This window comes from Cimex lectularius, unplaced genomic scaffold (assembly GCF_000648675.2).
Source record: "Cimex lectularius strain Harlan isolate CLEC.00 unplaced genomic scaffold, Clec_2.1 scaffold473, whole genome shotgun sequence".
NCBI lineage: Eukaryota > Metazoa > Arthropoda > Insecta > Hemiptera > Cimicidae > Cimex > Cimex lectularius.
Genome location: NW_019394172.1, coordinates 87,211 through 112,941, shown reverse-complemented (window position 1 = coordinate 112,941; position 25,731 = coordinate 87,211). Strand labels below are relative to the sequence as shown.

The 25,731-nt window shown below is 35.1% G+C and overlaps 1 protein-coding gene and 1 non-coding gene across 2 annotated transcripts in view; both read left to right on the top strand.

Moving 5' to 3' along the window:
* The first annotated feature begins 22,585 nt into the window (after positions 1 to 22,585).
* Positions 22,586 to 25,731, top strand: part of LOC112128166 (collagen alpha-1(XV) chain-like) — a 65,086-nt gene continuing 61,940 nt past the window's right edge. The window contains exons 1-2 of the mRNA XM_024229974.1: positions 22,586 to 22,599; positions 24,779 to 24,852. Coding sequence (XP_024085742.1) covers positions 22,586 to 22,599; positions 24,779 to 24,852 — 88 coding nt within the window. The remainder of the gene's footprint in view (positions 22,600 to 24,778; positions 24,853 to 25,731) is intronic.
* Positions 23,476 to 23,549, top strand: Trnan-auu. The gene has a single exon. It is a non-coding gene; the product is annotated as a tRNA-Asn (tRNA).

Sequence of the window (25,731 nt, the reverse complement as noted above, 5' to 3'; positions counted from 1 at the left end):
TTTACAAAGGACGCTTTTGGTACATACTTCTGACTACCAGTCCCAGTACAAAATTAATCAAATCTACACGATTACAATAAACGGTGAATGATAATTAAATAATTTCAGCATTATTTCTAATTTCATTCAGTCTCTTCGATTTTATAGTGAATCGCATGGTGATCACGGTCATACCATAAAATTTAAGTTCAGGAGGGAAAATTCGAAAGGTGGGGTTGAGATGGGAAGTAAAGTGTCCGAGAGGATCGAAGTCAGGATAGCTCAAGTGGTAGAGAGCGGCGTATCAAGCCGAAGGTCACGGGTTCGAACCCCGCTCGTGACACGGAATTTTTTATCTCAACTAAAAATCTTAATTAATTATAAAATTTAAAGTCAACAATGCTTTCGTTCTATTTTTACTGACGAACCAGCGCGCTTTTTGCTCTACATATTTTTAAATATATTTGAACCTATTTTTGTGTGATGATTTACTACACTTGCGACAATCTTAGTCACGTGCTTCTTCAGCTTCGATGCAAAAAAAAAAACTTCGTATAAAATCATGGTCCAATCCTCGACACTTTCGGATTTATTCCACTTAAAAAAAAACAAAAAAAAAACAACTATATTCGGGTTTCGACATAAATTTTCTCGTAGCTCTTGAACTATTTATTTATGCAAAAACGTTGAATAAAACGTTCAATTTTGTATGAAAATAAAACTAAATCTTTGAAAATTACTAAATTTAAAATTAGTTTAAAAAAATTTGCAACCTCTTTGGAAGAATTCACGGTAGGGCTTCGAAAAATTCATAACAAGTTCTTATTTAATAAGCTTTCTAGTGGTAAACCGTTTTGTTTATTTGCATCGAACCAAAATGCAGACATTTTAATTGTAACAATAAGCTTAATGGGGAAAAAAGTGTTGAGGGTGTAAAAAATGAGGTTAATCTAACAATTTAACTAATTGCCCTGGACAAAATTTATTTCCGAAATTACGTAATAAAAAACCGACAAAGAAAAAAAAGAAGAATTTTTATGAATTATGAATAAACATAGCGAACAACCAAAGCAGAAAAATTGGAAAAGAAACTATCTACACTAAACACAGAAAAAAAACCGTACCGAAGTTGTAAAAATTTTAACAGAATAAAAGAACACAAAAAAATCCACGTAAAAAGAATCCAAACGTAAAAAAGAGACAAAACAATAGTGAACAACCAGAACAGAACAAGTACTGTAACTTTTTGCTACTTTTTTTAGGTTAAAATTTCTTTATCTTCTTCTTTTTTATTTCGTATTATCGTGTTTAGTGTAAATGCTCCTTTGGTTATTCGCTATGATTGTTGTCTCTTTTTTAAGTGTTTTGTTTCATTTTTTTTCTTTAAGGGGATTTTTGTAAGTAAAGAAGTCCAGGTATACCGCTACAAAGCTTGTTAATCGAAGAAGTATGAAATTTACCAAGCACTCCCGTTAATTTTTCCAACGAGGTTGTCAATTAAGTTTTTTTTTAAATTTGACATTTTGAAAGATTGAGTGTTTGTTTTGATAACAAAAATTAAATTGAAAGTTCTAGAAGTCTCTATTCTTTAAAAAAAATAGAATGCCATTTTGAATGCTTTTTTAAATAAATAATTCAAGAGCTATGAGATAATTTGAGGAATACCATTGTTTTTTAGGGTTGACCATGGTTCATATGACATTTTTGTTGCTTTGAAGCACCTGAGAAAAGTTGTCTTAATATTAGTGAATCAGTCCTGTGAGCAGAGGTTAATATTTCAGGTTATTTTACTACTACTACTACTACTACTAGTACTACTACTACTACTACTACTACTTCTACTACTTTTCCTCCTCCTCCTTACTACTACTACTACTACTAGTATTACTACTTCTACTACTTTTCCTCCTCCTCCTTACTACTACTACTACTACTAGTACTACTACTACTAGTACTACTACTACTACTACTACTACTACTACTACTACTACTACTACTACTACTGCTGCTACTACTGCTGCTACTACTACTACTACTACTACTACTACTATTAACTACTAACTACTACTACTACTACTACTACTACTACTACTACTAACTACTACTACTACTACTACTACTAACTACTACTACTACTACTAACTACTACTACTACTACTACTACTACCTCTACTACTACTACTACTACTACTATTACTGCTGCTGCTGCTGCTCCTACTACTACTACTACACCAAAGTCCATATTGTTCATAATCTAATTCTCAATTGTACTCGAGATATTTCAATTTTCGTGTTATTTCAAACTTTCTCAACTTTTTCGCACAAATCCCGCGTGCTCATGGAATATTAATCCTACTGCAGATATCTTTACATCAATGTATAAAGCATTAAAAATTCTATAAGATTTTTATTATAAACTTAAACAAACTTTGTACAAAATCAGTTAGAACAAACATATACGAGTTTACAAAGTTCTTGTCTGAAGTTTAAGCAATATTTTCTCGACTGTGTAAACACAGGGCTAAGCACGACCTCATAGAAAGGATTCAAGTGCTCTTCTACGAGGAGAGAAGCAGGATTAATCTTGAAAGCAGTAAAATCTGCCAGGACGCGATGTTAGTCTTGTATTCTTAAAGGAACATTTGATGATTTTGAACATACAATTATTAAAAGCTTGTTTTTTTGTCTTGTGTTCCAATTTTATACCTAGGCTTTTTTGCCTACTTATTAGTTTTATTATATTTAATATACCTTACATCTTAATGGTTAATTCTTTTAAAACATTTGCAACCGAAATATCTAATTTGTAGCAACTAAACGTTAATTTAAGACTGGTCGTAACTGACCTTGAGAAATTAAGTGCATGTCGTTAAAGCTCATTAGCATGGCGACATTTCTGTAAGCGCTATTTCTGTCAGTATTTATTGAGTCAAAAAAATCTTAAACTTTGACAAGAACTTTGAAAAATCATAACAATTTCTGATCTAACCGAGTTTGTCCTTTATTTCTATACGGTTGTAATAAAGGAAACAAATGAATATTGTAGTGCTTTTTCTATAAATGTAATCAAATTTTTACTAGGATGAATATTTTATGATATACTGTCCCTTTATGGGCGGAGGGGTTGACGTAATAAAAAAAAAAAAATATCTCGAAAATAAATGAAAATTAGACTACGGACAAAATGGATTTTTTGATGCCATTTGGCATGTAGAATAATATCCTTAAATATTGATGGCTCTTCTTGGGACACTACACAAATTAGTTTTATCATCCTATCTGTGTTTCGCTACGTTAAAAAGTGTCACTTCTATTCCTTGCTCTGTTTCACTGCTTGTTCTGCCATCTGAAAATTATCATATCGTAGCAGGTATTAATAAAAAATCAAAATAATGTATTTTAATATTATATATTATAATACATTTTCCCAATTATTATCAGATTATCACCACACGTCTACACTGACAGCTAAAAATTCCAAACAATTCATTTTTTTTCATTTTTCGATAAAAGAAAGTTCTTCCCTTTATTTGTGTCATTGTTTTTACCAATAAACGCTATGTTTTTGCTATGTTTTAATTGGGAATATCAATTAGAGGTAAACACACTTAACCCTTAATCCAAAACAAGGATAAAGGATTTTTCGATGTTTAATATTTACGGAATTTAAAATGTTTATTCAGTCTCATTTGAATTCTGAAGCAATAAACAGTTCTTTGCTTTCTTAATTTTTATTTTTAAACTGAAAAATGCCACTCAGTGCTGAGGATGTTGCGCGTGTTGTGGCACTTATTGATGATGGTCGTTCCATGATGTATGCGGCTATTGCCGTCGGAGTTCCCTACGAAACTCTCCGACTCCATTAGACGTTTTTGAGGAACTGGTTCCTACCATGGAAGGCCCGGTTCTGGACGCCCTAGGGAAACAGGACCACAGGTTGACAATTTTTTTGACTTTGAGAATTTTTCGAAACCATCACCATACTCTTGTTTAACCGATTCATCATGTTTAGTTGTCACTTCGTGCTGATGTTGCGCGTGGTGCTGCACTCATTGATGATGGACGTTCCATCAGATATGCATTGCCATCGGAGTCCCCCACCTAATTCTGTGACATGCAAACATTACAGGATGACTGTTTTTGTTTACTTTGAGAATTTTGCGAAACCGGCACCTTACTGTTGTTCAAGCGATTCATCAGCTCTAGGAAGTTTGAATTGTCCAAATTTCTGGACGCACTGCCCGAAGAAGATTAAATCAGTATAGACTGATGGCTTTTCGGCTCGTAAAACGACCAAAATTGATCAAAACACACTGAGTTGTAGGCTCGCATTTGTTCGAGAACTCACCCAATGGTCTTTGGACGTGAATCTGCTGTACTGTGTGCAGATTTGAGAAATGCAAGGTACGAAGCTTATAATTTAGCCGTAATTGTAGCTAATGAAGTCGGTTGTTGTTCCTGGAGGATTTTTAACGGCAACTCGCTATGTGGATGAAATTTTGGAAAATCATGCGTTGCCTATCCTCGATGAAATCACGACTCCATCCTATTCTACTGCACGATAACGCCCGTCCACATGTCGCTCGCATAGTACCTAGTACCATAGTACCATAGTACCATAGTACCTTCAACAGCATAACATCAGGTCATAACCTGCCAGCCCGTTTTCCAGACTTGAACCCCATTGAATATTTATGGGATAACCTCAAAAGACGAATAAGAGCACGTCCATCACTTCCTGATACAATCCACCATCTTGAAAGGACTCTTCTTGAAGAATGGGCAACCTCCAGAAAAGAGGCATTTCCAGACTGGTAGAAAGTATGCCGAAGAATTTTCTCAATAATTAAGGCAAGAGGAGGAAATAAGCGATATTGAAATGTTAATTAATAATCGAAAACAAAATTAAAACAAATTTTATCTGTCTTTTTATTTTTTATTTATTTTTAATTTGCTCTTCATTTTACTTAGCAATTTACATTTTCTTTGCTTTTCTAGACAAAGACTCAATTATGAACTTTAAAAAACGCGAAACTTTCAACCGAATTTGAACTATTAATATATTAAAATATATAAAATAAAATTTTATATATTAAAAAATAAAAATAAAAATCAAATTATATTACAAGAGGGTAAATGTTTGCCTGTCAGTGCATATAAATAGCATTATTTCTCGGATTATTCTGCTTATTTTAGTTCCAGACTTTTTAATTGATTAGAACTCATAAATGTTTTTAGTGCATTAATTACTCGGAAATCGTGAGATGCGGTCTGGTATGATGAAGGTTTCCGAAAAACATTTTGTTTATCGTGCCAACGTTTCGATCTTTATTGAAATCATCTTCAGGGCCTGGGATTTACATTGTTCACATTTAACAAATACATGTAGGATGTGGAAAAAGTGTTTGTCTTCTGTGTAATTGTGCCATTCTTGTTGAGAGTGCCAGTGAGTACATGTATTTGTTAAATGCAAACAATGTTTGTAAATCCCAGGCCCTGAAGATGATCTCAATAAAGATCGAAACGTTGGCACGACAAAGAAAATGTTTTTCTGAAACCTACATCACACCAGACCGCATCTCACGATATCTGAATAATTATCGATTAACGGTTAGTAACCACCACGCATTTCAGTGCATTAATTTATTTATTGGTGAAGAGATAAATTTAAAGGGGGAGGATATCAAGAAGCCTGCGACCAATCGACTAAGAATTTTACCTCTTCGGAACCGGCGGTTATATCATAAACAATTTGTGTCCATAAATAAATTGAAAGCCATTAAAAAGCAAATAGGTTATCATACCAGTTTCGGCCTTGGTGATTCCATCTTTGAACTTAGACCCGGGTCGTAAAGCAGAGGTGAAAGTGAGCGCAAGCACGTGCGCTCCTTCCTCGTCTCGTACCTGTTAAGGCTCCAATTATCCTTGGACAAATTGGATCTCAGCCTATTTACATGCGGATTTGGCGCATTGGAAATTATACTCGTTATTGTATTATTTTGTCATATTAACACACCTTGGGTTTTATCAGGTCCGTCTTGTTGTACTAGTCTGTTTTGTCGAAGACTTTTTTTTAATACTTGCCCCTTGGATTCAAATGTGAAAATTGACAATGCACAATGGGACAAACTGGGCCAGATCAGAAGAATCGGTTAGTCAATACAGGCATTATTCGACTAAATGGCACCCATTGACCGTTAAATACGGATTAACTGGGTCAATGGCACTCGAAACGAAAAGGACATTGTCGAATTGGTAAAATCATTACTGTTTTCATAATGTGTGGTGATTAGTGATTTGTTTTCATAATAATTTCCAGATCAAATTAGATTTCGTGGTCCGGTTGGCAAAATAACATCTATCAATTAATTAATCTTAATGTAAGGTATTGGTTGAGATAAAAAAATCAATGTCACGAGCGGGATTCGAACCCACGACCTTTGGATAAATACGCTGCTGCTCAACGAAGTCACGATAGCTCAAGTGGTAGAGCAGCGGCGTATTAAGCCGAAGGTCGTGAGTTCGAATCCCGCTCTTGACACTCAATTTTTTTATTTCAACCAATAACTTACATAAAAATTAATTCAAATAATTTTTAGGGTTAGTTTAATTTTTTAATTTTTTTTTTTCAAGAAAGAATAATTATGACCCAGGATTCGATCATAAATACCATTATAACATTGATGATGATAGGGGTTCATTAATTAAAGCGTTTTGGTAGGGGCTGATAGGATTATCCAATCATCTCACTTGATAGCTTATCGAAGGATAACTTTACCGATAATCTCCCCCAAAAGAAAGGGCGTTAAGAATCCACTGAGAATAAAAATCCTTTGTATATTTTTTTAAACGGTCGTAGGAGGGAAAGAGGTAAATTTTAAATTGGTACTTCCCCTCGCTTTTAAAGCATAATCTTCTTAAGCAGTCTCAAAACAAGGGGGGGAGAACAAGCCCTTAATCCTTCGGGAAATTGAGTTTACAATTTTTATGAGGAGCCGAACAAGATGGAAGGGCTGAGGACTGTCTTGTTTAAACTTCGTAATTGGTTGGGCTGGCCTTCGGATAAACGACGCTACCTGATGGCAAAGTCTTAAATAAATCACACGACCCACCGGAAACTGAGAAAGAAAAAAAGAAGTGTATTACAATGTGTACAATTGTATTAATTTTAAATGAATTTGAAGTGTTGCCCTGTGAAAAGAGAAGCTTTGTCTGCAGGCTGAAAGTAAATTTTGGGAAAGCTGTAGGGCATGTATTTCCTTTGGAGCATTGTTTTTTTGTATTGTTAGAGTAACGAGAAAAAGAAAATTCATTTTTTTCTGAGGCTGTGGGTCTACTAAATAACAAAAATTACAAAATTTGGCACAATTCGTGACAAAATGGAACATACAAACATTAAATATATTAGAAAAATAAGTGAAAAATGTGTCTTTGGGGGTGGTGAGATGCGGTCTGGTGTGTCGTAGGTTTTAGAAAAACATTTTCTTTATCGTGCCAACGTTTCGATCTTTATTGAGATCATCTTCAGAGCCTGGGATTTATAAACATTGTTTAACTTTTACAAATACATGTGGGATGTGAAAAAAATTTATATAATGGTAGAAAATTTTAGACTAAAAAAATGAATTTATATAGTGCTAGAAAATTTTAGATTAAAAAAAAGAATTGATAAATGCTAGAAAATTTTAGACTAAAAAAATGAATTTATATAGTGCTAGAAAATTTTAGATTAAAAAAAAGAATTGATAAATGCTAGAAAATTTTAGACTAAAAAAATGAATTTATATAGTGCTAGAAAATTTTAGATTAAAAAAAAGAATTGATAAATGCTAGAAAATTTTAGACTAAAAAAATGAATTTATATAGTGCTAGAAAATTTTAGATTAAAAAAAAGAATTGATAAATGCTAGAAAATTTTAAACTAAAAAAATGAATTTATATAGTGCTAGAAAATTTTAGATTAAAAAAAAGAATTGATAAATGCTAGAAAATTTTAGACTAAAAAAATGAATTTATATAGTGCTAGAAAATTTTAGATTAAAAAAAAGAATTGATAAATGCTAGAAAATTTTAAACAAAAAATGAATTTATGCAATACTAGAAAATTTTAGACTAAAAAATTAATTTATAGTGCTAGAAAATTTTAGATTAAAAAGAATTTATAAAATGCTAGAAAATTTTAGATAAAAAAAAAGAATTTATACCATGCTAGAAAATTTTAGATAAAAAAAGAATCGATAAAATGCTAGAAGATTTTAAACAAAAAATGAATTTATACAATACTAGAAAGTTTTATATAAAAAAGAATTTACACAATGGTAGAAAATTTTAGATAAAAAAAGAATTTATACAATGCTAGAAAATTTTAGACTAAAAAAATTAATTTATACAGTGCTAGAAAATTATAAATTAAAAAGAATTTATAAAATGCTGGAAAATTTTAGATAAAAAAAGAATTTATACAATGCTGGAAACATTTAGATTAAAAAGAATTTATAAAATGCTGTAAAATTTTAGATAAAAAAATTTATACAATGCTGGAAAAGTTTAGATAAAAAAATAAGATGTATACAATGCTAGAAAATTTTAGACTAAAAAATAGAATTTATACAATGCTATCTGCAGAGGGACATTTTGAATTTTCTTCAAATGCTGATCTCTATGGGTCAATCGGGTATGGCCTATTCTCAAACGTGTGAGCACAATCGCTTCCGTGCGTTTTTGGATCGTGAATATAACAAGAAAAGAGAGGATTGTTAATATGGTACCTTGAGGAACATACAGTAATGAGCAGAAGAGAAGAAAGGAGCATGGCTGGCTTGAGTAGTGTAGATGCTATGATTTAGTCTTTTTCGAATGTTGTCCATGTTTGTAATTTGTTTTAATTATTATGCAAGGTATGATTGAGTTGAAAAATTACTGTCAAGAGCGGGACTTGAACCCACGATCTCAGTATTAGTTCCCTGCCGCTTGTACTATTAACCTTAAGATATCATGACTTCTTTGACTTATGTTATTCCATATGAGGTCAAGTGGTAGAAGCGGTACTCATCCGGAGATCTGGATTTGAGTCCCGCTCTTGACAATAATTTTGCAATTCAAAAATATTTGCATACTAATTAAAGTAATTGCTTTGGCTAATAGGGCGAACTAAAACCACAAATCGATTTTTGTAATTTTTTTATGAAAGGTCTAAACAAATAAGAAATCCGCTTTTCTTTCCGTTCCTCGTAGATAAATCTGAAAAGTTCATTCGAAAAACCGCCCCCCTCTAATAAATCAGGGCCCAACAATTTCTAAAGAAAGGCGAAGAAGTGCCATTAATAAAATAATAGAGGGCGGTTTGTTTTGGACTTAACGGTGTAGAAATATGTCTCGGATTAAGGGAAAGAACACCCCCCACAAAGGGGTGGCCGAGGTGCCCTTAGGGTGAAAGTTTACCTAAACGATTAGTTACACGCCTTTCAGGTGTGTACTGCGAGTGAGTTTACCCACGTTATCATCTCCCAAGGAATGTTATCTCACGCGGAATACACCTTCATCGGGCCGGCGAGGATAAAAGGACGCGAGGTCGGAATGGTATTTTGATTTATTCCAACGAGGAATTTCGATGGCCCCTTCAGTCTACGTTTATACCTAGTGATTACTTCTTTAAACATCAATAAGGTTTTTTGTCCCAGTCCAAGACTAAAACTACAAACTAAAGTAAATAATCACAAACTCTCATGGATGATTAAAGCCGAACGATCGAGCAGTTTTGTTTGTTATACCTTTTAGAGCATACCTTTATCATTGACAATTATCAAAGATTGGAGATTGGAACATTTCGTGTTTGCATAGAGACAGTCAATTCAAAGATTCCTAGATCGATTGACCAGGACGCCATGTTTCTTCCTTTGATCGATAAGACCTTCAGGATTTATCATTATAAACACACGTACGGTATATATTTACACAAATTTGTGACGAGAAGCAAATTTTTGAAATTTGGGAAAAATAATTGACGTTTATTGGCTACAAAACATTTCACTGATAAGCTACTGCTTCTACAATCAAGACAAGATTCGAAAAACTACCCACTAGCAGTACTCCACAAGAGAACTTTTTTTTCGATTCAGTGAAGACTGGTTTGGACTATCACTGCCACTGTTAAGAGAAAGGAGATTCATGGTACTTCGTATCTTCAGTTCGCGAGGGGATTTGAGGGAATTGGTCAGGCTGAGAAATTTCAGGATTTATGGTTGAGGGTTTTATGAAATTTGCGTACACGAAGCGGATAACATCTTGGGCAAAATGAATGTTTAGATCTGTGTGGGTTGTCATTGGATACAATAAAATCCCGGGATTTTTCTTGAGATTATGAATTGGGCAGTTTGTATGCGACGGATATTGGAATGTTTGGCTGAACCACCCACTTCACCTCGTAAGTCCATATCGGCTTAACTACGGTTTTGTAAAGGAGCCTTTCATTTGTAAATGGTAACCTTTGTCAATAAGTTGAGAAAGTGCTTTGTATCGTATCTTGACATTTAAATCATGCATGGGCATTAATACGTCAAGCGATTATCGATGTACCGCACTTTGTACGCTGTTGAGAGTCGGGAATATAATTTAAGGAGAAAGAATCTCACAGACACTGTGAAGCAGAGACAGCCAGTGTCAGTTAGGATGAAGTCAAACGCTGAGATTTGGAGTCAATGTCATTTGTGATGGAGTCAGAGGCTGAGATTATGAATCAGTGTCAATTGTGGAGACTATGAGCCAGTGACAGTCAGTGTCACTTAGGATAGAGCCAGAAGCAGAGTCCATGAGTAAGTGTAAGTTGTTGTGTCCATGAGCCAATTAGAGTCAATCCGCTGGGGTGGAGTCAAAAGCTGAGTCCGTGAGTTATGGTCGGTTGTAATGAATATGAGCCAATGACAGTCAGTGTCACTTAGGATAGAGCCAGAAGCAGAGTCCATGAGTAAGTGTAAGTTGTTTTGTCCATGAGCCAATTATAGTCAATGTCCGCTGGGGTGGAGTCAGAAGCTGAGTCCGTGCGGTAGTGACAGGATGGAATCAGAAGCTGAGTCCGTGAGTCAGGGTCGGTTGTAGTGAATATGAGCCAGTGACAGTCAGTGCCAGTTAGGATAGAACCAGAAGCAGAGTCCATGAGTAAGTGTAAGTTGTTTTGTCCATAAGCCAGTGTGATAATCAGTGTCAGTTGGGGTGAATCAGAAGATGAGTACATGAGTCAGTGTCAGAATGGAGTCAGAAGCTGGGTCTGTGAGTCAGAGTCGGTTGTAGTGACTATGAGCCAGTGACAGTCAGTGCCAGTTAGGATAGAACCAGAAGCAGAGTCCATGAGTAAGTGTAAGTTGTTGTGTCCATGAGCCAGTGTGATAATCAGTGTCAGTTGGGGTGAATCAGAAGATGAGTACATGAGTCAGTGTCAGAATGGAGTTAGAAGCTGGGTCTGTGAGTCAGGGTCGGTTGTAGTGACTATGAGCCAGTGACAGTCGGTGTCAGTTAGGATAAAGCCCGAAGTAGAGTCCATGAGTAAGTGTAAGTTGTTGTGTCCATGAGCCAATTATAGTCAATGTCCGCTGGGGTGGAGTCAGAAGCTGAGTCCGTGCGTTAGTGTCAGGATGGAATCAGAAGCTGAGTCCGTGAGTCAGGGTCGGTTGTAGTGACTATGAACCAGTGACAGTCGTTTGTCAGTTAGGATAAAGCCAGAAGCAGAGTCCATGAGTGAGTGATAATCAGTGACAGTTGGGGTGGAGTCAGAAGCTGAGTCCGTGACTCAGTGCCACTGGATGAAGTCAATGGTAGCGACTGTGAGACAGTGACAGTTAAGGTGGAGTCAGAAGGCTAGAATGTGAGTCAATGTCAGTTAGGATAAAGTTAGTTACAGAAACCGTGAGTCAGTTCAGATGAAGTCAGATTGCAGAGACAGTGCAATTAACCTAGCCCTTGATGGCCTAATGTCTTTGAGATCATGACGAACTTTTGAAATTTTGTAAAAGGTTAGGAAATCCCCTGAGTTTAGTGATATAGAGTTCAGTGTTACCACGGGTAAAAATAATGAAGAATGATCAGTACCCCCGTCACGGAATTAGCTACAATTTAGCAAATTTACTGAGTCAACTTTGCGTAAGAAATGGTTAAGTAAAGAAACTTATGACGAGAAGTTCTGACAATTTTAAAAAAAATAATGGAACCTTTACGGAAATAGAAGTACATTGAAATCAGATCCACCACTTCTTACGCTGAATTTTGACTTCTGGAGAGTTTAAAATTAGAATTGATTCATTGATATGGCCCCCCCTCACGTATACGTCGAGCCTCGAAAATCCGGCCGCGCCAAAACTTTGCCTATCAGCTAGTAAAGTTCTTAACTTGATACTTCATCCGACAGACACCGCCCAGACGATAGAACGCAAATGGCAATTAGAGCGAAAAAAGTTCTTGGCAGATAACAATAACTCCAAGCCGTCAAGATTTTATTTTTGATAAAAAATAATATATATAAATAGGGTAAACCAAGATAAAATGACATGTTTATAGCTTTATGAGGATATCCGTTATCAATCAAAGTCTGGAAATGTGACACTTATTAGAGTAATATTTTTAATTTTCTACTTATGTGGCTATCAATCATACAATAATGTTTCCAGTTATTTTTCAATTTATCGATATAATTTTTGTTTATTTGAGTGTCTGGCAAAATAACTTGCTATTTTAACTACCTGGGTTAGAATATGGGTCATCACTCTTGTGTTGTAGTTAATTAGCTTATGAGGTTCTTTTGTCGGTTTTATCTGAGTCAGAAGATGGATGAAACCATCTTTAGAAAAAGTCGATCTCGTTTTGTCTCAACCCACGCGTCTTCTTTTTAAACGACCTCATTGTGAATATTTGATCGAAAAGGTAATCTTTTCTGTATGATGTTCACGGAACGGAAGGAGGTTAAACCTCAGACTCAAATTCTGAAGAGGAACGAGGCCGAGTTGGTTAAAATCAATTTATAATCATGACGGAAATCGGAACCTCGCGGTACGGCGGTGGTTCGTTAGACCGCTCGACCTCCGCTTCGCTTCTAACGATCCCTCCGGCACACACTCGACGTTCCCATCGCTCCTCCCTCCTCGGCCAACTTGATGAATAACTCGGTTTATTTATTTTTCCGCTCTGAGAGTTTATCTTAAAGGAGTTGTCCGAGAGGGCACCGGCTAATCAAAAGTTGGAAGGAACACAAACAAGGAAGGAACCAACTCCCCTTCCTCGATCCGGGCTGATTTCTTCTCCCAACTAAGATTGTTCGGGAAAACTTGCAAATTAGATTTTCAAATAACTGAAATTGGTATAAATAAATGATACCATTACTCTTAAATTAAACGTGGAGGAGGTAAATAAATAAAACTGTATCTACTTTTAGTACAATTCCGCACATAGAGCATATACTTAACATGTAAAGGTTTGAGCATATGACTTCTCTTAACAAGAAGAAACATCCTCTTCAGTATTTTGGCTCTGGATCGGCCACTGAAGTCAGTCACCAGGTGCAGACTACCTCTGGGTCATTTCAGTCCCCCAACGCATGCAGTTTTTAAACGTATATACAGATTCTTACACAAATTATTTAACTCAAGTAGGGTGATGGCATAGTCGATATTTCTCCATCAGACTTCATAACTAATCTAAATAAGGTTCGTTGTGTTATTCAATTTCATCGACGGACTCACGCTAATCAATCATGAAGATTCGAGCTAATAAATACATTCACTCTCGATATACAAAACAAGATACCTATCAGCACTATATACAATAAAACAGCCTTACTTCCTGCACAATTCTTACATCGGGAGGCATTTAACTCGCTCGCTATAAGGAGCCAACAACTGAAACCCTTCTATTATGTGGGACAATTGGATATCAACCAAATACCATATTCCATAAAGCAGCTCTGTTTTCTGCAGAAATAGCAACAGGACAACCATATTCTGGTACTCGTGCACAATTCTCCAATCGAGTAGAATTCCTACTCGCTTTCTATACGGAGCCAAATATAACGTTCAACTAAGTGGTACCTTCGAGCAACCTTTTTCTAAATGTCGGACACTTCAGTCGGCTTTGGACAGAAAGTAAGAGCACGTGTGTTAACCTCTTATGACCTATTCTCAGTCGGATGAGTATTACCCTTTATCTACTAAGATCCTTCAACGCACTTTATACATAGTAACTAATCTAATTGAAGGTCGATGGCGTACTCAATGATCCAGAATCGGACTAGAAATTTAAGCTAATAATTACATTCACTTCAGTTATTCTCGCTCCATTCTCATATTTTGGTAACATTCTCACATCGAGAAATGACACCCTTCACACACGTCAGCTTTGGCCCAAAAATAAGAGTTCGTATGTTCACCTAGTATGACCTATTCTTAGTCCGATGATTAAGATCCTTCATCGCCCTTTACACATAGTAACTAATCTAATGAAGGTCGATGGGGTACTCAATGACTCATAATCGGACTAGAAATTCAAGCTAATAATTACATTCACTTCAGTTGTTTTCGTTCCATTCTCATATTTTGGTAATATTCTCACATCAAGAAATGACACCCTTCACACACGTCAACTTTGGCCCAAAAATAGATTCATATGTTCACCTAGTATGACCTATTCTTAGTCGGGTGAGTATGATCTCTCTCGTTTGATCAACCGATTGACGGTGCTCTTGATACGCGGGAGAGCATGTAAATGTCTCCACCATTCTTTGCACATATTAACTGATTGAGGATCGATGGGGTACTGATTCCTCCATCACCCCAAACAATCACTCTAATAAATACATTCACTCTCAAATACACAACAAGAAGGACAAAACGAAATATCTAACAAATGATGCATACATTCAATGAATACTGACTGTTTCTTCCCAAAGATTCGCGCGGTGATATTCCAACACGCTCTCTATATGGAGCCAAGGACTGATACCCTTAAATTAAGTGGGACGCATGAAGATCATATGACGTATTTTTAGACAAAAGGCATATGAAGAACAGTACTCCCAGTTATTAGTTATTGTTAGGCATTTTTTATAGCCGATTATTTGGTCACTTCAAGTTCTGTCAGAGAGAAATGAGAAGGGGGTTAATTTGATGTCACCGGTAGTTAAGGTGGTGTCGTGCGAGGGGTGCGGCCCGCCTTCACCCAAACCCCATTCATCGAGACCCGTCTCCCGGAAACTTTCTCAATCTGGAAGAGATTTTTAATTAGTCGCGACTTCCACCCTTTCAGGCCGGGAGGACAATCACGATTTTTGGCCACGCGTCAACAAATTTTTTTCTTGTACATCCAATATGCCCGGGTCTATTATTGGATCGATGGGCATTTGTATGACGTTGTGGCACCCTGTTGAATTAAACGATTGTACGGAAAACACGTCCACTTGGCAGGGGTCGTGGTATCGGTTTCGATTGTCGAATTTCGATAGGTTTCCTCGGTGAGTTTCGCCTCGACCAGGATATGTGTCTATAATTGAAAATTCCCGTCAGCCTTTTATACACAGGAGGTGGATTATTATTAAATCGGATCATACCTTTTAATAGAATGGGGGTTGTTTATTTTTGTTGCATGCCTTCAGCCTGGAAACGGGGCCTCCCAGCCCGCCTCATAACCGAGTTTATAATGAATGACAAATCGAATAAGCATCACCCTGACGAAAATGGCAAAAATCGCTTTTTGATTCTCCCTCTGATGAACAAGTCTAGGCTACGTTCCTCGTCCAGTAAAAAATAAACCAATTCAGTCTAATCCGAGATTAAATATAATCTAATAATCAAAATAAAAACAGCTTAATGTATTTGTATTTCACTCACTTTTCCACTTAAATGTTTCCATATCATATTGTTTAAATATTAAATTAATATTACAAAATATTTATTTTTTGAATGAAAGCAATGCTGATTAACGCAATTTTAATCCCCTTACTCACTTCTCACACCCTCTCTGTTTTATCTTCTCTGTCTGTTTGTAGATTCTTTCCAACTTTCTTTCCATGTTCTCTGCATATTCATCCGTCATTAGCTTTATCATTCTTTTGGGTCTGCCTGAATATTTACCAGTCTCTCTCTCTCTCTCTCTCTCTCTCTCTCCAAATGCAAAGCTCATTACTAAAAATTAAGATTAAATATGTGGTATTTAGTAATCGTTAGTCAATGATTATTTGGAGATCGTGAGGTGTGATGTAGGTTTGAGAAAAACATTTTCTTTATCGTGCCGACGTTTCGATCTTTATTGAGATCATCTTCAGGGCCTGGGATTCATAAACATTGTTTGAATTTTTCAAATACATGTAGGATGTGAAAAAAATTATGAATTTATAGAATGCTAGAAAATTTTAGGTTGAAAAAAATTGCATTTATACAATGCTAGAAAAAAATTGGGTTTAAAAAAGGAATGAGTTTATACAATACTAGAAAATTTTAGATTAAAAAATTGAATTTATACAATGCAAGAAAATTTTAGAGTAAAAAAGAATTTATGCAATGCTAGAAAATTTTAGACTAAAAAATTTAATTTATGCAGTGCTAAAATGAAATTTTCTAGAATTGTGTAATTTCATTTTTTTATTTAAAATTTTCTAGCATTGTATAAATTAATTTTTAGTCTAAAATTTTTTACCATTGTATACATTTTTTTATCTAAAATTTTCTAGCATTGTATAAATTCTTTTTTTGTTTAAAATGTTCTAGCATTGTATAAATTCTTTTTTTATCTAAAATTTTCTAGCATTGTATAAATTATTTTTTACTCTAAAATTTTCTAGCATTGTATAAATTCATTTGTTTATCTAAAATTTTCTAGCATTGTATAAATTCTCTTTTTTCTCTAAAATTTTCTATCATTGTATGAATTCTTTTTTTCTCTAAGATTTTCTAGCATTGCACGAAATCGTTTTTTTTTTAGTCTAAAATTTTCGAGCGTTGTATAAATTCTTTTTTTTCTATCTAAAATTTTCTAGTATTGTACAAATTCATTATTTTAATCTAAAATTTTCTAGCATTGTATAAATTCATTTTTTTATTTAACGTTTTTTAGCATTGTAGAAATTCATTTTTTTTATCTAAAATTTTTTCGTATTGTATAAATTCATTCCTTTTAAATTCAATTTTTTTTAATCTAACATTTTCTACCATTCGATAAATTCATAATATTTTTCCACATCCAACATGTATTTGTAATATTCAAACAAAATTTATAAATCCCAGGCCCTGAAGATGATCCCAATAAAGATCGAAACGTCAGCACGATAAAGAAAATGTTTTTCTCAAACCTACGTCACACCAGACCTCATCTCACGATCTCCCAATAATTACGATTAAAATTAAATTAAGATCATCAATTCATAAAAAATAAACCTTGAATACATTGGTACAATCAAGATAGATAAATAAGTTTTCCTCTCCAAAATAACTTATTAATTATTTAGGGTGCACATTAAATATTTTTGTAACATGCAAACCACAAGCGAATTTAATGATAGATAAAAGATACAATCAAATTTATGCAATAAAGAAATGAATGAAATAAAAAAAACTGCAATGACAAGAAAATTAGTGCAATCATTAGTAATGACATACATCCATTATAATATAGCAGTCATAAGTGATATAAGCAAAACCTTTCTAAACTTATTATTAAAAAAATGCATCAGATTCACCATTCATCAGAAATCACAATTATAAATTTAAATGAAAGCATGTGGAAACAAAATAGTGAGATAAAAATTTAAAAAACAGAGCGATGATCATGGTTTTCAATTGATATTAAAAAATGGAAAGCTGTTTTATTAGGATATGATTAGCAGTTTGCATATTTAAACCAAGATTCATATACAGTTTTAGGACAACCAAAGGAAATCAAATAAAAATTTATAAATGTATGTAAAAATGTATCAATAAAATATTTTAATTAATTAATCTTTATGTAAGGTATGGGTTGAGATAAAAATGTCAGGGTCACGAGCGGGATTCGAACCCACGACCTTTGCCTAAATACGCCGCTGCTCTACCAGTTGAGCTATCATGACTTCAAGACTAGAAGGGGCGTATTAAGGCGAAGGTCGAGGGTTCGAATCCGCTCGTGACACTGACTTTTTTATCTCACCAATACCTTACATAAAGATTAATTAATTAAAAATTTTATTGATTATCTTCGGACGTTCTAAAACTGAATATGAATCAACCTTACATAAAGATTGATTAATTGAAAGAAGTAATTTGGTCAATCCGACCACGTAATCTAATGGATAAAATATTTTAAGAAGATTTCTGGACGTAATAATAATTTATTTACATTATGATTTATTTATTGCATCTGCCAGTAAATATTTAAAATAATTTCTATGTCGACGGGGGTGAGGAAAGCCATTTCTTCTGAGAAAATCTTATTGTTTTACAAAACACACGGAAAATCAATCAACCCAAATCTCAGGTTAAATATTCGTAATATCCGATGTTTTATTCTCGCTGTTTGTTTAAATACATCATAAATCTTAAATAAAACACAAATAGTATGTAATGTCATTTTTTTGCCGATTTCAAAATTATATTAAAAATATTGATGAAATCAAAAATTTAAGATTGAAAGTTAAAAAATTTACGTTTTAAGTTTTGAATCGTCAAGACAATCTATAAGGATGAGTAAGTGTATTTTTTCACACAACCCCTCATTAATTATCATTACAGATGGTGAACAGTTGTAAAGAAAAACATGCTGTCCTTTTTTTGCTAATTAGTTATAATCAAGTTAACACAGGCAATAATTTACATTTTATTACTCAGACGGAATATATAAATAAAATTTTTGTTCGTTTTTATACAGATAAATTTATGAAAGGAATGATCCATCGGATCAGTTTTCTGTAAAGTTTAGAAATTTTCTTTCAACTTGGAACTTGTTAAATAGGACATTCCATAAGATTTGCTCTGAAAATCTTTAGATTTGATTTGTTTTATTATTCCGTAAATAAAGGTTTACTCAGTTTTTGGTAAAGCAGTGAAATATCTGTACTTGAGCCACGAAAACGGGAACTTTAAAGAACAAAAAAAAACCTTTCAATAAAATCCAAAGGATCGATCCTACCGTAAAAGGCGTTCTTGGATAATGCATGGGAATTCGGCAGGAGGCCGAGGAAAAAATTCTTTAAATTCTCCATACCATAAATAGAAGAATAGCGTTAGAATAGAAGAAGTGTTTTTTGCATCTTCTTTCTCCAAACGAAAATCCTGTGCCAACCTTGTGTATGTTGGGAAACTGAATGCAAACGAGAACAGCCGTCCAAGCAGGTCTTAACTCCGACATTCGCATGACTTCCAGGCACAGTTTTCCTTGTCGGCTTGAGCACTAAGACCTCTCTAAGCGCCACAGATATAAGATTTTACTGGAAAATTTCTGTTACGTTACAACGGAACGAAAACGTAAGACTTTTTCCAGCGTGATAGACAGGATGAAATAAATCCGCCTCAGTCACGGAAGATAATTAAGATGATAAGAAAAACAATATTTTGCTGAAAAAGGGAGAGCAAGGGAGATAAATAGATATATAAATAGATAGATTGTGTGATAGATAGATAGATAACATGCTTTATTTACATTAAAGAGAAGCGTTACATAATATACAATATTAAAAGCGTTTTATACAGCATGGATGCTTATGCGTCTGCCGGAAGATGGCTGTTTTTTTTCAGGCGAGCGAAAAATAAAAAATAAAATAAACTATATAATAATGATAATATTAGAAAACTATAAGTAAAAACTAAATTATAAAAACTAGCTGATTTTAGATACAAGTTAAACAATTATGACTCGGTATTATAATCGTACCTATATTGCCAGGCATGACGTGCATAGTGTGTTAGACATTTCGACCTCCCTATATCCACGATATTTAACGGATTAAGCAGCTGAGACCTGGAAAGCGATTTATAGCCTAGATACAGGATACGAAGTTCAGACAGTATGGGACACTGGGCAACAAAATGAAAGATATCTTCCCTAACTCTTAGGTTACAGAGCGGGCACAAGAAATTTCCGTCGTCTTCCTTCCATGGCACAGAATTGAGGAACAGATTGTGTGTGTGTGTGTGTGTGTGTATGTGTGTGTGAGTGGTGTGGTGTGTGTGTTGTGTGTGTGTGTTGTGTGTGTGTGTGTGTGTGTGTGTGTGTGTGTGTGTGTGTGTGTGTGTGTGAGTGTGAGAGAGAGAGTGAGAGCGAGGAAGAGTGTAGTTACAGTACCATACGGAAAGAGAAAGATAGATAGATGCAGATAAGATAGAGATAGTGAGTGAGAGAGAGAAAGAGAAAAAAAAATAACAAAAAAGAGAGGAAGAGTTAGTGGCAGTACCGTATACAAACAAGAATTCTACTTCCAGCGCGATCAACAGTATGAAATCAATCTGCCTTAGTCACTGAAGATAATTAAAATAATAGTCAATATTTTGCTGAAAGAGATAGAGGGAGGAAGTCTATCGTTATATAGATATTTTGAAAGAGAGGGAGTGACGAAGAAAGAGAGGTGACAGAGAAAAAATGGTGAAAGAGAGAGAGGAAGCGTGTAGTAACAGTACTATATAGTAAGACAGAAACAGAAAAGATAGAGATCGATAAATAGATGCAGATAAGATAGAGATAGTGAGTGAGTGAGAGAGAGGGAGTGGTTAAGGGGGGAGAGAGTGAGAGAGACAGAGCGTGAGAAGAGTGATAGAGATGGCGGGAGGGGGTGGGAGGAGAGTGTGATAGAAAAAAAAAACAACGAAAGAGAGTGGAAGTGTTAGTAGCAGTACCGTATATAAACGTGCAAGCCTTTATCCATCGTGATGGACAGGATATGTAGATAGATTGAAAGAGACAGAGAATGAGAAAGAGAGAGGGTGAGAACAAAAAATAACGACAGAAAGTGGAAGAGTGTGGTACTTATATTACCATATAGTAAGACATAAAGAGAAATGATAGAGATAGTGTGAGAAAGGGAGAGAAAGAGAGGTTGGGAGAGAGAGATAGATAGAGATAGAGAGATAGAGATAGATAGATAGATAGATAGATAGATAGAGATAGATAGATAGATAGATAGATAGAGAGAGAGAGAGAGAGAAAGAAGGAAAGAGAGAGAGANGAGAGAGAGAGAGAGAGAGAGAGAGAGAGAGAGAGAGAGAGAGAGAGAGAGAGAAGGAAAGAGAGAGAGAGAGAGGGATAGAGAGGGGATAGGATAGTGTGACAAAGAAAGATGGAGAGTGTGAGAGGAAAAAATAAAGAAAGAGAAAGGAAGAGTTAGTCGCAGTACCGTATGCAATGACAGAGAGAAAAGAAATATATAAAATGATTTAGGTATAGATAGTACAATATAAAAAGACGGAATGGGAAATAGATAGATAGATAAATAGAGATAGATATATAGATACAGACAGAGTTACAGATCGACCTAGTGAGAGAGCGGGGGAAAGTGACAAAGAAAGAAAGTGTGAGAGAAAAAATAACGAAAGTGAGAAAGGAAACGTCTAGTAACAGTACCGTATATAAAAAGACAGAAAGGGAAATGAGGTAGATTGATAAATAGATATAGATCTGATCGATAGATAAATCGAGATAAATAAGTAGATACAGACAGAGTGACAGATTGAGGTAGTGAGAGAGAAAGAGGGGGAGAGTGACGAAGAAAGAAAGTGTGAGAGAAAAAATAACGAAAGTGAGAAAGGAAACGTATAGTAACAGTACCATATGTAATACGACAAAAAGAGAAAAGAGGTAGATAGATAAATAGATAATAGATCTGATCGATAAATAAATAGAGATAAATACAGCGATAGATAGAGATAGTGTGGGAGAGGGTGAAGTGTGACAAAGAAAGAATTAAAAAGTGAGATAGAAAAAATAACGAAAGAGGGAGAGGAAGAGTGTAGTGGCAGTAATGAATAGAAAGACAGAGAAAAGAGATAAATAGATAAATGCAGATACAGATAGTGAGAGTGAGTCAGTGAGGGAGTGAGAGAAAGAGAGGGAGGGAGAGAGGGAGAGAGAGAAAATAATCCTAACCAGATTGTGTAATCAAACATATATCCCTAAATTGCATCGATAGTTATATTGGGAAAAATAAAAAATATTATTAGGTAAATGTAAATGTGTTGTACCTAAATATAAAGGAAGAGTGTAAAATATTTTGTTTTGTTGTTTTTAAACTTTTGGATTAGATGTCAATTGTCTCTGAAAGCCCAAATGCCTTAACGACTGTTCACTCTGTACAATCCGACCTGGATCATCCCTCTACTCGCATACACACACTCACACACACACACACACACACACACACACACACACACACACACACACACACACACACACACACACACACACAGCAGCTACGCCCTGCCGTTTTCTTTAATCAAGGAAGAGGATTAAAAGCTTTAGAAAACTGAGATACGTGGAAACTTTTTTAAGTATCGAAGTACTGTGTAATTATAGGAGTTTCGATTTTTTCCCCAATCCGAAAGGCAAAGATAACAAAAGGAAGAGTCACGAATTCGAGAAAACACAGTGTTTCACATGCGAAAGGCAACATTCAAAAATGACAGGCTACGGGTAAGATAAAAATCACGTCGAAATCGGCTCGGAGAAAAAGTGAAATCCACGGGGAAATGTTCGTTTTTCCGACCGTTCCGCCGGCCTTCGGGGGTGGGTAAATAATATCCGGCCAGTATATCTTAGGACTATTTATTCACATGGAATATTTTATGCCATATGTAAAAAAAATCGGCTAATTCATTTATTAGATAAAAACATTCCACGTCACTGGGGCAAAATCGAGGGAATGACACAAACATAAATAAAAAGTCTTCCATGAATAATTTATTGTGGGCGTTTCTCACATGGGAGGGAAATGAATTTTCCCCTGTCCTGTTTTCAAAGTTACAATGCGAAGATGAAAGTTCGAATGTTTAAATCGAGTTGGGAAAGGATTTTACAAAATTAAGCTTCTCGTTCTTCTCTTTTATAACGTTCATATTATTCTAAAGTTAATAAAAAAATCCATATCTCGTTGGAAAGTGTTATGAAAGTTCTTAACAGCCATGTACCCGGTCATATCGCGTAGATACATTTTGAATAGTAATTTTTGTAATAAGACGAACCCACTTTCTTGCGTAGTAACTGTGACATATCTCCTCGGAAAAATCATAGAATCATAAATTTCATGGTAGAGGAAATTGAACCTCCTAGCCCACAATTCCAAGCTAACATCTGCAGTATTGTGTGAAAAAAAGGTGTTGAAAATTTCAGGAAGCATTTCTACTCACCAATTAATTGTATTGGTATTGGTTAAGATAATAAAGTCATTGACACGGACCGGATTCGAACTCACGACCTTCGGCTAAATACGTCGCCTTGAAAAATGGCAAAAAGCAGGGAAAATTCAAGAGGTGGGGTTGAGATGGGAGGTTAGTGTCCGAGTGGATCGAAGTCACGATAGCTCAAGTGGTTAGAGCAGCGGCGTATTGAGCCGAAGGTCGTGGGTTCGAATCCCGCTCGTGACATTGACTTTTTTATCTTAACCAACACCAATACAATTAATTGAAAATCTAAATAAGTTTTCTTACAGCAGACTTAACGTTCTTACAAGTGGCACAAATCAGATTTTTCTACAAGTAGTAATTTTTAACTTTATAAACAATTTAGTTGACCTAAGTGGAAAAAAACCAAAACCTTAAATTACTTCTTTACCGTTGAAATTTGGACAGGGGTTTATTGGAAGTTTTTTGTTGCATATGGCGAGTAGAAAGCCTGAAATTTTCTACACTTTCGCCAGTCACCCTGTATATTTAAAAATGTAAAAATTGAAAATATATTTTTAAAACGGAAAGCAGAACCGAAGGCTTTAGTCTTCTTCACATTCAACTCAAAGCTGGTCTGGAAATGCCTAAATTTTCTCAAAATCAAGGGGTACTAGGATAAAGGAAGTGATTAAAGACCTCGAACAGGCTGACCAATTAGTAAAAAACTGGAGCAACAGTTACCCCTTTGAATCAGAACTACAAATTGGCACACCATAAAGCACGGTTAAAACGAAACTGAACGATCAGTGTCACATCCTTCCTTCAGGTAATGAAGGTGATTGTAGGTCAATAAGTAGATCATCTTACAAACCAAGTAATAGCATGCCTTCTTAAGAGGTAATCCATGTAAAATTCTCTAAACGGACTTCCAGCAGGAACCAGTTCTGCACATGTCCTTTGTGAATATAGAGCTTTGTTGCGGTACAGCAAGTAGGACACCAAAAATCCGCGAAGGGCCACCAATGAAAGTGGTCATATAGGAAAAAGTGTACTTTTTTAAGGTATAGTTATTTTTAGGGGTTCCACAATAGATTTATTTAGGTCCCAGTAAAGGAAAGGATTTTTATAACACTAAATCACCCCCCTCCTAACCTTAACAATCTATTTCAATTTAATAAAATTTAAAACTCAAACTCTGAAATAAAAATTAATTAGTTTTTACGACCTCAGTATTAACTCCAACTCAGTATTGCCAACGTGGATTTCTGAACAATCGGACTTTCGTCCTTCACTCTCTTCGATAGGACGTAAGTTTGATTTGGAAAAAAATGTAAATAGGATCGACTGGTTGAATGATAGAATACCGCAGTCATCGTAAGACGTTATGCATAATTCATAATGTATTAACTGTTGAGATGGTCCAAGAATCTTTTCGTCCCACGTTTTCGTTTGCATACTCAAAAACTTAACGTTTGTAATTTTTTTTCCAGGGTTTTCTGGCTTGGTTTGCTGTTTATAAGCGGGCGTGCGAGTGCCGTCAGATCCGTGTCTTTTATCTACGATGGTAAGTCTTTTTATAAATATCCTTTATATTTGTAAAATAAGCGGAGATTTTTTATAAAGGAGCGCTAGGTGGGAAATAAACAGGTTGTCCTACCTTTTTTTCCCGGAGAACACTTTATCGTCGTACCTTTGTCTAGAGAAACAACCGGGATTCGGTCATAAATCATGAGCGGGTATTGTTCTCCCGGTACAATAAGACAGTCATGAAAGGCTGAATCCGGCGTAATTGGGCCATTTATTGTAGTTCCAAGCTGCTCTTGTACGATGGGGGGACGAGAGGGACAAATTTGAATGATCGCCGAATCATGATCAGAATGGGCTATGAGAAAATGTAGTGCAAAAAAAAAAAAAAAAAATCCAAATCTACAGTAATTAAGTGTCTAAAACAATGCCATTGTTCAATATCATTCTACAGCATCGTGTTTACTTGTTATTTTTTGTTATTTATATAATCTTGAGAAAACAAGATGCTCATCAATCCTGATTATTCATATGCCGACTATTTTGGTGAAATTATCTTTAAATAGACGTAAAAAATACAGGACTTTACATCAAGTCTCTCTTCGAAAGCAATGAAGATTTATATGAGAGATAGAGGGAGGAGAGAGAGAGTGAGAAAGAAAGAGAGAGAGGATAGAGAATGAGAGAGAAGAGAGAAAAGAGGTGAAAACCTGAAGAGTGAGAGTGCAGAAACGTAATGAAAAACATTAGCGAATGAAAAAATTAAAAAGAAGGATAAATATATTAGCAAGAGTGCTAGAGGTAGAGGTAGAGAGGTAGAGAGAGGTAGAGAGAGAGAGAGAGAGAGAGTGAGAGAGTGAGAGAGAGAGAGAGAAGAAAAGGAGAAAGAGAAGAAAGAGAGAGAGAAGAAAGAGAGAAA